This window comes from Schistocerca gregaria, chromosome 8 (genome assembly GCF_023897955.1).
Source record: "Schistocerca gregaria isolate iqSchGreg1 chromosome 8, iqSchGreg1.2, whole genome shotgun sequence".
In the NCBI taxonomy this organism is placed as follows: Eukaryota; Metazoa; Arthropoda; class Insecta; order Orthoptera; family Acrididae; genus Schistocerca; species Schistocerca gregaria.
In genome coordinates this window covers 125,026,610-125,041,012 of record NC_064927.1, presented here as the reverse complement: position 1 = coordinate 125,041,012, position 14,403 = coordinate 125,026,610, and the positions used below count along the sequence as shown (strand labels likewise).

The 14,403-nt window shown below is 42.4% G+C and overlaps 1 protein-coding gene across 6 annotated transcripts in view; it reads left to right on the top strand.

The window, feature by feature from the left end:
• Window positions 1–787: 787 nt before the first annotated feature.
• LOC126284349 (uncharacterized) overlaps window positions 788–14,403 on the top strand; it is a 104,254-nt gene continuing 90,638 nt past the window's right edge. The window contains exons 1-2 of one of the 6 annotated variants that reach the window (XM_049983206.1): window positions 788–1,492; window positions 1,576–1,878. In XM_049983206.1, the coding sequence (XP_049839163.1) occupies window positions 1,073–1,492; window positions 1,576–1,878 (723 nt within the window). In that variant the 5' untranslated portion in view covers window positions 788–1,072. The remainder of the gene's footprint in view (window positions 1,493–1,575; window positions 1,879–14,403) is intronic. The other 5 variants (XM_049983204.1, XM_049983208.1, XM_049983205.1 and 2 more) reach the window with 5 other exon arrangements.

Here is a 14,403-nt window from a genome sequence, read left to right as displayed (position 1 = left end):
AGCATACAACGACAACCACCGGATCATTTTTTTGCCGATCTGTGTAAACGCTGAGCATTGAAAATCTGGCGCTTGCTGTTGAGTCAAACTGAACCATTTCCCACCAGCGTAATTGCTATACGTTGCGGAAGACAAGTCTGAAAACTACATAGCTCTTATATTATATAGACGAATTTTTCACATAGGCATTATAAAGGCAATGAATACAAAAATGGATTTCTGCGAGCAGATGCGCAATTTTTAGCTTTATTTTATTCATAGCATTTCATTAACGGCAGTCGATCCTTATATGTCACGTTCGATCAGAAAGAATAAATTACATGCTATAAAATGAACAATGGGAGTGTGTCTTTTTGTTAAGAACAGTAAATTACACCTTTCGTAGAAAGGGAACGTGATGAACAGTTGGACCTGTGGTGGAAAAATGCTTCATCTGTGGAAAGGTATTTGCTTTACGGTTATTACACTTGGAAACGTCAGAAAATGAAATAATGTTCTATGTTCCATGGCAAAACTATCGTTGAGATGAGAGGAATAAATCTCGCACGATGTACACTTGATTATGCTAACCGGAAAGCACAAGATATCGTGTTCCAGACTCGGTTCAGTGCAGTTACTAATAACGGAACGTGAACCTGAAAAGTATTGTTATAATAGTTTCGATCTTTATTTTCTGTTTTCTCAAAATGTTGATAATTGACTACGATTCTAAAGTGAACGGTTTCAAAACCCATTTTTTTTCTAATAGTCAGACACTGTGAACCTTGTTCCTTGATATATGAATACCATAATCTTAGCATGGAATTATAATCGTTGGAACAACTTTGTTAAAATTCTCTGATTGCTTACAGTTCTTTGGACTCACAACCACGTAAATTTCAGTTTTCAAAATTTTAGTGTAAAACCATTCAAACTTCTAAATTATGGTTGATTACGCTGTTATCAAATTTGAATGAACATTCCGAACCGGTTTATCTACGAAGATGATCTCTCATTGAAGTGCTATTGAATTTTTCTCTTTTCTAACTAATCTACGCTTTACACGCCAGACTTGATAAGCAACGAAGGGACCATGGCAAACGAATCGGAGAAGTTATTCCTGCTCGAGGTTCTAGTCGACAAAGTCGTTGTTCAAAAGACGGGAAGCCTAATGGAACGACTTGAAAGCCAGAACGACTGGGGAACAGGAGAGCTGTGTGTAACATTCCAGTTTCTCGACTATCCACATCTGGAAATCTGCGAGAAGGATTTCGCTTCAAAGACGGAAGAAAAGTCCGACACCAAAACGAGCTTTAAGAGTGGTAAATCGTGCCTTTTCGCGGTTCCCACAAACCAGCTCGATGCGTTACCAGAGGAATTCGCCTTAAACGTCGGAGTGTTGCGTAAGATGCCAACAGGAGTGTTGCCTGACAAACTTCTAATTGCTCAAACCAAAATAGAACTTATAGAGCCTCTTTGCAGCATCATCAAGGATTGTACGTGCAGGGGAAATGTGAGATCCACTTTTTACAGTTCGTACTTCTCTTTTGTGAGGTATCCCGATTAAAAAATTAATGTTACATTTGTCTCGAACAGGACGTGCCGGTATCAAGAACAATCAAGGACTGCTTCAGCCTAATGGACCCAGCTGGTACGAAGACAATAGGTTCAATCTGCGTCTTCGTGAGACTCACCTGCTGTGGCAAGTCCATTGTGACGCAGTTTCAAGTGGGCGGAGAAACTGAGCAAGCTACCCTGTTCAAGGGCAACGAGAGTAACAAAGTGTACCAGTTCACCAATGTGGACGGCGCAAGTGGCCCCACCTGCCACCCGATCTGCCCCTGGCTTTACCAGCTTCAGCAGATGCAGCGCCAGCAGACATGCACCTGTTCGTGCACGGTAAACACTTACAGATAAGTCCACAATCAAATTCAAAGCATAGACATATGTTACATATATACGTGGATCTAAGAAGTGTATCTATTATTTGAAATCGTATTATTTTCCACGTTGCATAATGGAGGTGCGTTTACACGGCCTATGTTTTACAATTTCATATTGCCGCCAATATTGCTATAATGTGGTATGCAATACACAGCAATTTCTCGGTATGGCTGGACAATATTGCTGACGTTTCAGGTAGCTGCCGAAGAATTGTCGGAGTTGTCCGCCAAGGATGGAGAATATTTCGTATTACAGGGCAATATCCCTCTCTGTCCCTGTCTCTAAATACTTCCCTTTAGCTTTCACTTGTGTTTCCTACTTCTCTCAACAACAGCGCTGAAGCCACGTTTCTGAGCGAAAACAATATCGTTTCGATTTTTTTTAAAGTCTCCGCGCTTCCTTACAGGCACCTGTTTTCTTAGTTATTATCGGTTGTTGTGAGTTTGTCGTGTACGTCAGTGGAGAAGCGGGTGGGCAAACGAGAAAATTGTGGATTTAATTAATATTGCCCATTTACGACCAGAGATATGAGAGGTCGAAGGTACAAAGATTGCAGTCTGACAGTTGGTAAGTCGTTACTGGTAAGCTTGGAGTAAAGCCTGATGGAGCGCACAAAATGTTCCAAGCATTAGAACCTATGTCAAATGCGAGGCGAAGAAGTTACAGAGGAAGAATGGAAGCTCAGGTGACTCTTCATCCACACTGTTTGGGTTTTATGCCATGAGTTTCTTCTCGAGACATGCTTGAAGCAGGAATTGATAGTGTAAACCGTGGTGTGTGGTGATGAACAAAAGTAAAATATAAAAAAATAGTATTCAAATTTGAGTCCTTCTACTAAACCATTCTGGAACCGAGAGTCTTGTTGATGAATAGTAGACTGTAAAGCAGTGCATATACTTTAAATTTCTCTAAAAATTACCAAAAACTAAAACCTAAAGGACAATTGCCAGTCGGGCTGTAACTGGTATACACTCTCTCATTTTTGTATAGCTTTTAGCATTTGCCAGACCAATTGATTGTATGAGGTATTCGAAATCGTATTCGTCATTTTGGTAAAATTATCGTAAAATTATATATCCAGCAGCAGTTCACGAATTAAATTTTGTAATGCATCCCATTTACTTAAAAAAATACTCATCTGTAAAGTCAGATTTCTCACTTCCACTATAACTGGCGTTTGTATACTTTGTGATAATAGTGTGGCCCCGTGTTAACACTTATGGCCCAGAAATGTGTTTCTGCCGGCCGACAGTGGCTGGTAGTGTTGTCCTACATGTGCCTAAAATGTGGACGGACAATGTTGGGATATATTGTCGGCAATATACAATTTTCTTGCCCATTGTAAACGCATCTTTCAGAATGACTGTTCCGCAAAAAAATGTGGAGTGATACTGAGTTTCCGGTTTAGCCCCCGGCTTCGGTCAGTAATGTGATACTTGGTGCCCACATTGAATTGTTATGTCTCTATAGCCTTAGGGGTAGTGTTAACATATTCTGAAACCCTAAAATGAAGACACCCTTCATTGAGTTGATCAACACCCTTTTAGTGCGGTTCTGGCGCGGGAAAACATTGCTGACGTCATATCACATGTAGCGGAGTTAGAATTTTTTAAAATAAAAAGGTATGATTGTTGTACGTCTTACCTGTAGCGTAACCCGTGTGATCGGTAGTAGTTTGTGATGTTTTTTGGTATTAAATAAGAATGCACGGTTGTCATCAAACAGTGACTGCCACGTAGGTTCAGAAATGGCTCTGAGCACTATGGGACTCAACATCTTAGGTAAAAGTCCCCTAGAACTTAGAACTACTTAAACCTAACTAACCTAAGGACATCACAAACGTCCATGCCTGAGGCTGCGACAGTAGCAGTCCCGCGGTTCCGGACTGCAGTGCCAGAACCGGACGGCCACCGCGGCCGGCTGCCACATAGGTATCGAGATCCGGACTAATCCTTTTTCGACTGCCAAATGAAACATTATTAGTTCCATTTTATGTTATCAAATGGCTACATCACATATGAAACAAACAAAATAGAAAATGTGACACACATCACACATGCGAACATTACTGTCGAACCCATGTCGTAGGCGTATTTTTTACTGGACTGAATCTTGTTTAAAGATTTCTTTTGTTGACACAATAAAGATTTAACACATTTTACCATTGTCGCCCCTTTTGCAGATTCAGATGCCATTCTTTTTCTCTCCTTTGTCCACTGTGCCTGTGTTATGGAGAATGACTTCTCAACACAGGCGTTATGGGCTGGCGTTGTAGAGAAGAATTGCACAAAATTAATTCACTAAATTGTTCTTCATTACTACACAACTCAATGTACTTGCTGCATTGCTTATGGACTGGTTCAGATTTTCCATCATATGTGGCTACGTTCTTTCTTTAAATTTGAAAACTCATGAAAACGTTTCTCATCATCAATTTTTTTACAACAAAAATTGAATAAATTCTTCCAGCGCTCAACACAATTTAGGATTGAGGATTTTTTCAGAGAGATTTTTACCATCCTCGCGACCCAAGTGGATAGGCCAAAATCCCTGGCCCCAGTGAAGAATAGAGTGAATGGAAAGCTGGAACCAACATCCACATCCATTTCAACTTTCAATACGCAAGCCACACTAAGGCAGGTTTCTTACGTTTAACAGTTCGCCCTTTTTTGCCAGAAGCTCAGTTACATAGGTTTCTCAGGCTGACAAGGTGCAGCCATTGCCCCCCCCCCCCCTCCCCCCCGCCCCCCAGCACCGACTGGCACATTCATTCCGGAACCGTCCTGTGTTTTCAGACCAACAAGGGATAGCCGCCACAAAGACCAAGTCAAAGTCCTGTGGGACAGTACCTAAAACACCTGCAATGAAATCAGCAGCTACTACTGGCAATGATGATTTGGCAATGGATGTGGTCCCAATCGGTGACTCACCAACGACCCTGAGCTCCCTTCCAAGGTGTAAAAGGAAAGAGAAGACAAACTTTGCCAATAGTAATGGATCGTGTGGATCAACTAAAGTTCCTGACACAGGCCAGACTAGCGTGTATGTGTTTTCAGGAAACGCATTTGAAGGATTCTGCTACTGCTGTGTTTAGGGGTTATCGTCTTTATCGAAAAGATGACCATAACGGCTCAGAGCTCAGGGAGGAGTGGCAGTGTTGGTCCATGACAAATGGTTCAAATGGCTCTGAGCACTATGGGACTTAACATCTGTGGTCATCAGTCCCCAAGAACTCAGAACTACTTAAACCTAACTAACCTAAGAACATCACACACATCCATGCCCGAGGCAGGATTCGAAACTGCGACCGTAGCGGTCACGCGGTTCCAGACTGAAGCGCCTAGAACCGCACGGCCACACCAGCCGGCGGTCCATGACACACTTTACTCCTAGCTTGTAATCCTAATCAGCACAGTACAGGTAGTTTCTGTCACTATGCGTTTTGTTTTCTTTCAGTTTACCTTATGATGTCTTTACCCTCTGCCACAGGAACCACTGGATGGCGAGGCACTTTCCTAGCTGATGGGCCAACTTTCGCCCCCACTTGTGCTCTTATGGGAGTTTAATGTGCTTCGTACTCTGTGGGGAGGTCTCTCCACCTAGCCAGTAGTCGAGTCGTTGAACATGTTTTACAAACTGACATAGGTGTCTCCTGAATACAGGCACAATGACACTTTTTTGCACAGCAACAGGGACATTCTCTGCCATTGATTTGACAGTTTGCTCTCCTGGTCTCGCAGACTCTGTTGAATGGAAGGTGGCAGACGACCTCAACTCCAGTGACTATTTTCCTATTACTGTTCGCCTTTTATAAAGAACGGCACCTGAGGGTAAACTACCCAAGTGGGTGCTATCCAAAGCGAACTGTATGCTTTATAGCAAGTTGGCTGCGTTTGAGCACAAGGACAGCGTTCACGACTGTGTGGGTCCCATTAGCGATGTAATCCACGCTGCCGCGAATGCGTCTATAACTAAATCGTCAGGCCATTACAGAAACAACCTTTTCCTTGGCGGTCGTTGCGCTACGCAGGACGAGCGGCCAGTACTGTGCAGGTTCAAGCATAGACGTGTTTTTTAAGTAAGGTCCGTTTTGTTGTAGACACTAGTAATTCGCTCATACCGCAACGAGCACGTGCGTCGAGTACCGGCATGCCTCAGGAACAACTGTGCTCAGTTTCAGCTCTGTAGCTAACCTGTATGGTTCTGTTCTGTGTTTTCAAAATGTTTAAGACAATCAACTCGCCCGCCGCGTGTGAGGTTCGCTCAGTGATATGGTTTTTGTCAGCAAGGAACCTGTCTGCTGCAGAAATTCATTGACAGATTTTCGAAGTGTACGGTAATGCTGTTATGAGTGAAAGCAAAGTGCGCAAGTGGGTACGAGAATTCAAAGATGGCCGTGACTATGTCCACGATGAGGACCGCTCCGGTCACCCTTCTTTGATTACAGACGATTTGATGGCTTCAGTTGAAGCGAGGATTCGTGAGAACAGGCACTTCACAATAACAGGTCTCTCAAACGAATTTCCTGAGATGTCGAGAACAGTACTTTACAACATTGTTTCTGAACACCTAAAGTTTAGGAAACTGTGCTCCCGTTGGGTCCCGAAACACCTAACGGAGAATCACAAATACCAGAGATTTGAGTGTGCAATGAAGTTCTTGACTCGTCATCACGAGGAAGGTGACAGCTTCTTGAGTCAGATCGTAACTGTAGACGAAACATGGGTTTCGCATATCACGCCCAAATCGAAGCAACAGAGCATGGAATGGAGACACACACACACTCGCCTGTAAAGGTGAAGGCCAAACAGCGCAAAATCATGCCGTCGGTGTTTTGGGATAGGCATGGTGTTTTATTGGTCAACTTCATGCAACGAGGAACCACCATCAATGCAGAAGCATAGTGCCAAACCCTGAGAAAGCTACGCAGAGAGATTCAAAGCAAAAGACACGGCATGCTGACAAAGGGAATTGTCCTTCTCCATGATAATGCAAGACCTCACATCAAGTCAGACCCGCGATTTATTGGACGGTTTTGGCTGGAAAGTATTAGAGCACCCACCCTACAGTCCTGATCTTGCGCCAATCGATTACCATCTGTTGCTCCAGCTCAAACAATACCTCAGTGGCAACCGTTACAATGATTACGACGACGTGAAAACGGCAGTGAAATCTTGGTTATCGGAGCAGGTGGCAAGTTTTTATGAAGAGGGTATTTTAAAATTGGTTGAGAGGTATGATACGTGTTTGAACAAACTTGGCAACTATGTGGAAAAATAGAGCGAAGTATGTACAATCTGAAAATAAATTTACTTTTTTGAAATAACCATTCGTTGTGTACTTATGTTCAAACGGACCTTACTTAAAAAACACGCCTCGTAATCCACGCTGCGGCGAATGCGTCTATAACTAAATCGTCAGGCCATTGCAGAAGACAACCTGTTCCTTGGTGGAACGAACAGTGTCGTTGCGCTACGCAGGACAAGCAGACAGCGCTGCACAGGTTCAAGCATAATTCAAACGCAGAGAACGTTTAAGCCTTTCGATTATCGAGAGCAAAATCCCGATGGTCAGTGAAAGAGATCAAGAAGCAATCATGGCACAAGTTTCCGAAGTCCATTAATTGGTCAGTTTCCTCTACTATAGTGTGGGATTCTGTAAGGAAGATTCCTGGGTAAAGGATGCCATGTCCATTAATTGCCATATAGCACAAGGGAGTCCTGAAAGTAACTCCCGCAGATGTCGACACACCATGGCGCGGTACTCTGACGATGAAAGATCGTCCATGAGTTCGGTTCCAGGTTTCGATGCCTACCGCGAAGTTCGGGTGAGAAGACGTCTTGCTTTCGCCTCCAACAATGACGAGCCTTATACCCTCCCGTTCTCCATGTGGGAATTGGATACAGCATTAACCGCAGCTCGTGAGACTGCCCCCAGGCCAGACTTGCTACATTATGTTATGTTACTTCATCTTAGCCCTGAATCTATAGAAACCTTACGTACTTTCTTTAATAGGATATGAAGAGATGGGGAATGTCTTGTCCGTTGGAGGGAATCCATAATGACCCCCATTCTTAAAACAGCGAAGGACGCACACTCCCAGGCAGCTATCTGAGCGTCACTCTTGCCAGAAAGACGCGAGAGCGGATATCAGCTCCTGAACTAGTCTGGATTGTGGAATCTCGAAATTTCCTCAGTTGTTTCCAGAGTGGTTTTAGAAGATATCGCTCCCCTCTTGATAACCTCACCCTACTGGAGGCGGCTATACAGGAGGCACTCCTATGAAAGTAGCTTTTTATATCCATCTTTGTTGACATTGAAAAGGCGTACGACACTATGTGAACATACGATATACTTTGTCAACTACATGAACTGGAGTCTCGTAGACGCCTCCTCAGTTTTCTGCTTTCTCTTCTTGCTAAACTTTCTTTTCGGCATTGAATCAAGAAGACTTTCCGATAGATTTCCTCAAGTTCATGATATCCCACAGAGGAGTGATATGCCGTGACTTTGTTCGCAGTTGCGATCAGTGGTATATCGTCTGCAGTGCTCATTGTTTGTGAATGATTTTTCTATTTTCTGATCCACTTCTAGCCCCACATTTTCTTCCCGTCAGATACAGTTGACACTTAAGAGACCAGAAGAATGGTCTGCTCGGACAGGTTTTAGTTTCTTCGCAGAGCAAACAGTATGTATTAATTTTAATCGTAATCGTTCTTTTTTCATACCTCGGGAACTCAGGCTGTGGGATACTGTTTTACATGTAAAGGAGACTGAGTGGTTTTTAGGTCTCTTATTTGATAGCAAACTTTGGCTGCTACATTTCAAGAAGCTCAGAATTATAGCACTTAAAGCGCTGTGTATCTTGAAGTGTTTGAATGGAAAGAACTGGGGTGCAGATACAGCCTGCTTGCTGCAGTTCTACAAGGGTTTCGAATGATCATGTCTTGATTATGGTTGTAAGGTCTACGGTTCTGCACATCCAACATATTTAAAGATGATGGACTCTGTACACCACGACTAAACTGCCGAATAAATTTTGATAAAATTTGCTATGGAGTGATCTTGAACGCTGAGGAACAAAATAGGATAATTTAGAACGTATATTTATTGATCTGAAGAATAGACGCAAAATATGGAAGAATAATTGTAACTTGTAGAGTAAAATTGAAGAAACTGCAAAAAGGTGGGAATTTAAGGAGATGGGACATGGATAAACTGAAAGAACCAGAGGTTGTACAGAGTTCCAGGAAGAGCATAAGGGAACAGTTGACAGAAATGGGGGAAAGAAATACAGTAGAAGAATGGCTAGCTCTGAGGGATGAAGTAGTGAAGGCAGCAGAGGATCAAGTAGGTACAAAGACGAGGGCTAGTAGAACTCCTTGGGTAACAGAAGAAATATTGAATTTAATTGATGAAAGGAGAAAATATAAAAACGCAGTAAATGAAGCAGGCAAAAAGGAATACAAACGTCCCAAAAATGTGATCGACAGGAAGTGCAAAGTGGCTAAGCAGGGATGGCTAGAGTACAAATGTAAGGATGTAGAGGCTTATCTCACTTGGGGTAAGATAGATATATGAGGCAGACGAAATACCCTCAGATTTCAAGAAGAATATAATAATTCAAATCCCAGAGAAAGTAGGTGTTGACAGATGTGAAAATTACCGAACTATCAGTTCACAGCTGCAAAATACTAACGCAAATTCTTTACAGACAAATGGAAAAACTGGTAGAAGCTGACCCTGGGGAAGATCAGTTTGGATTCTGCAGAAATGTTGGAACACGTGAGGCAATACGAACCCTACGACTTATCTTAGAAAATAGATTAAGGAAAGGCAAACCTACATTTCTAGCATTTGTAGACTTAGAGAAAGCTTTTGACAATGTTGACTGGAATACTCTATCAAATTGTAAAGGTGGCAGGGGTAAAATACAGGGAGTGAAAGGCTATTTACAATTTGTACAGAAACCAGATGGCAGTTAGGAGTCGAGGGACATGAAAGGGAAGCAGTGGTTGGGAAGGGAGTGAGACAGGGTTGTAGCCTCTCCCCGATGTTATTCAATCTGTATATTAAGCAACACATAACTAATGATGAAGTATTGAATAGAATTGGGGAGAAGAGGAGTATGTGGCACAACTTGACAAAAAGAAGGGACCGGTTAGTAGGACATGTTCTGAGGCATCAAGGGATCACAAATTTAGCATTGGAGGGCAGCGTGGAGGGTAAAATTCGTAGAGGGAGACCAAGAGATGAATACACTAAGCAGATTCAGAAGGAGGTGGGTTGCAGTAAGTACTGGGAAATGAAGAAGCTTGCACAGGATAGCCGGCAGCGGTGGTCTCGCGGTTCTAGGCGCGCAGTCCGGAACCGTGCGACTGCTACGGTCGCAGGTTCGAATCCTGCCTCGGGCATGGGTGTGTGATGTCCTTAGGTTAGTTAGGTTTCAGTAGTTCTAAGTTCTAGGGGACTAATGACCACATCAGTTGAGTCCCATAGTGCTCAGAGCCATTTGAACCATTTTTTGCACAGGATAGGGTAGCATGGAGAGCTGCATCAAACTAGTCTCAGGACTGAAGACCACAACAACAACAATTGTAACTATTTGAAAACGCTATTTTCTCTTTGACTTTTGAACTTTATGTAAATGATTTAACGTTTCATATGTTCTACATAATACGATTCAACGTAATGAATACAATGTTTATACAATTATCCAGTGTTTACTCCATACTAATATCAGTCACAAACCAGCCACACTTTAGCCGATGAGCGATATTTGTTTCTTATATCTTCTTTGTGTTTAAACTTGTTTGAGCAGCTTGTGGTCATATCGTTAGCATTGCTGACCCACCTGGGTTCAGTTCTCGCCTGAGTCGTTTGCCGTCATTTCATCGTTATCGACCAGCAGGTACCTGAAGTAGCGTCAAATAAGAAGACTTGCATCAAGCCCCCGAACATAGCAGCTGGGGTCTCTCGGACAATAAACCGATGCGCATGTTTCATTTCAGCACAGGTAGAAAACAACGCTTATATGTGCTGCTCTCGAAGTGGATAATTCATGCCAATCCAGACTTCCATACCAATTTTATAAATGTGGAAGGGCCAGTCTGTTACGCTTTCATGACTAAACCGCTAGATGACGCTTTCATGACTAAACCGCAGAACCGATACCCATGAAACATGAAATGAGATGGCTTGAGTCCTGATGAAGAAGACAGGCAACTCCACAATATGTGTGGTACAAAATATTTATTTATTTGAAGACTAATACTAAAAATACGGAAAAATATTTACTCTTTAAGGAAGTTGTTTGCTCTTTCACATTTGAATTTCATCATGTTTGTCAAAAAGCTTTTATTGGTTGACATGTTCTTCATAATATGGCCAAACGTAATCATATTTGTGAACAAGCTTCTATTGGTTGATATGTTCATAATATGATCAAACGTAATCAACACAACGCGTATTTAGTTCTCAGAGTATTTAGTATTTAACCAATACTTTCATACCAATATCAGTATTATTAATTGCGAAAGCAGCTCACTCTTTTATGCTCTCACCTCTCTACCGCTGAACCTATTTCGATGGTATTTGTCATGGAGATAGTTTGAAACCTGAGCTAGACCGTGGGCTGCTGCAGGAAGTTAAATCTTTTTGTGTATTATTAACATTTTTAAATATGATATACGTGAGTGGCGTGCCGACGACGTCGATTATTTCGTCACAGTGCAAATCCAATGTTATTGTGGACATGTTGACTAGCGGGATAGCTTTGTTGGAGGCACAACAATGAAATCGGACGGTTAGCCAGAGAACTATATTTAAAACTACTACTACAAGCCTCACAGACATGTCTCATTTATCCCACAGTTGTAAGAGAGCTCAAACTGCGAAAGTTACTCGAATCCAACAAACCTCAGAGCAATCTCATGTGCACCGGAACTTGGGTGCACAACGTCAGGCGGCCTTAAAGAGCTTCGCTGCTTCAGCGACATTAAAACTGTCACATGCCCCCGCATTTTAGATGCTGAGCATCACTCGTCTTTTACAGCTTACAAGACACTTGAATATTACAACGACGGCGTCATTTAAAGGCTGCACTTTTACACGTTGAACGTGGGAGGGGTTTGGTGCGGTTACATTTGATTATGATCTATTAACTCACCGTGTTAATCGTAAATTAGTCGTCATAGAGGGACGGATCAAAAATGTAGCCACCATAACACATTAAAATGGATGGAGGAAACAGGTGGTACGTGTTGATCTGGTGACAAAATATCACATTCAGAACTAGGTGAGTCAGAGAAACCCCTAAGAACTCTACTTCTGCACAAATATAATTAGAAAATATAATGCATGCTTTCAGATTCGACATACAGCAGTAGTATGGACCTACATACTGCCACTCACACCACTTTATACACAGGCAGCTCGTAAAATTACTTGTTTACTTACTCACCATGACAAAATTACTTTATATTACACATATCGTTTTCCATGGAAAGCAAAGCAAAGCAGCGGGTAACAGCTAGAACATTATAAGGCATTTATCATGAGAAACGTGTTGTAGAGAGACATCATTAGTAATAAGCATTGCAGATAAGCAATTTTATAATTTTACTTTCTGTTAAAATATCTTATGTGCACCGTAAAGTGGGATTAATTGAACAGTGAGGTATTTGAAATGATTTGCAGTTATCTTGTTTTTGATAACTGAAATTATATATGTATCTATGAATGGAGTTACTACCCCGTAGATATCCTTTACATTGCGGACGATATTAAACCTCAAAATTTATATTTGAAAACTTTTTTTAGAAAACAACATATGAAATCCACGATGTCACGTTAACAATTCCCTGTTATCTCACAAGGCATGTTTAAATTTCCTTTTTTCATAATTCCATGTCTAAAGTGGATACTGTGGCCAAATGTTCATATTCCGCCCAAAAATAATTGAGGCCAGCAATGATGATCACTCACACCATCTCCAACAGGGACAGTCTCCAACAAGAATTGGACCATCTGAAGACTGTGTTTCGGAGGAACGGTTACAAGCAAGGGCAAATTCGGAAGGCTATACATACCACACCTGCAGCACCGGCGGAAACTGAGGATGACTTCAGGAGTAGGCGGCCTTGCCTATTATTCCGTTTTGTGAGGCGTTATCCGGAAAAATTGGACGCATTTTACGTAAACACCAAGTGAAAACCATCTTCCGTCCTCCAAGAAAAACCAAGAGCCTTCTTGATAGTGTCATGGATAACCTTGGTCTACATAAATCAGAGGTTTATCAGATACCTTGCCAATGCGGGAGTGTATACATAGGTCAGACCATTCGTACCATTGAGGACATCAACGCCACACTAGACTGTAAAAGCCCAGTAAGTCGGCAATCGCTGGGCATTGCCTGTCGGAACTCCACAGCATGGATTATGACCAAACCAAAGTCCTGGCACAGAATTACAAATACTGGGACTGTGTCATTAAAGAAGCCATAGAGATTAGAGTAAGGGAGCCACAACTAAATCGTGACAGCGGCTACATCCTTAGCAAGGCGTGGGACCTCGCGATCACCCAGATTAATATGGAAAAGTATGTTTACCAGAGTGTACCGACTTCGGGGAAGGAGGGAAGAATAACGAGAGCGGTGCCAGCAAACGCTACTGAACGAGAAGACCTAGAATGCAGCGCCCAGACAGCGGGAGAACGGACGCTGTACCTGGACCGCGAGCGGGGCGCGGACTGCACCGACTCATAGGAACCGCCTGAGGGAGAAGGGGGATTGTCCTATATATACCTGGCGCCGGCCCACCGCTGGTCAGTATATCAGCCCACCTGATGATGGCAACGTGGTCGATTGCCGAAATATTGTGTCCTATGCACACTCATACCAGGTTGTTCAGATCTATTTTGTCATAAAATACGACTGGAGAAATTGAAGAATCAGTTCAGCCAATATTTTTATAACGTTACGTTGTATAAAACTGGTATTTTTCACTCGTAACAGCATTTAAAAAAATTCATAAAATGACACTTCATCTGAAGCAGCCTACTCTTTCAGGTAAACTGCAAGCCCTTTTCTGTTGCTTCACATAGCATATGGGAAGAATGAAAGAAGCAAAACTTTTTCCGGGGAGTGCAGCATTGAAATGATGTTTTCAGAGTGGTTGGCAGAGGGGACTAGTTTTTGACATGTCCGCTGCTGTGAATATATCCTTCCCACCAGTTATCACCTGTAGTGAAAATGTCTCACCACAGTTCTAAGGCCTCCGATTTTTTTTCTCCGGACTGGAAAGAGATAGAAACATGCGCATTGTTTTAAAATGAGGCCACGTTCATTGTCAATATGTCCCAGAGATGGCAGCACCGTACGACAGATGGAATTTTACCTCCAGCGGCGAGAATGAGAACTGTTTTAAATACTTAAAATGGCGACGTTTTCCTTACTTGAACAGCGTGCAATCATACGTTTTC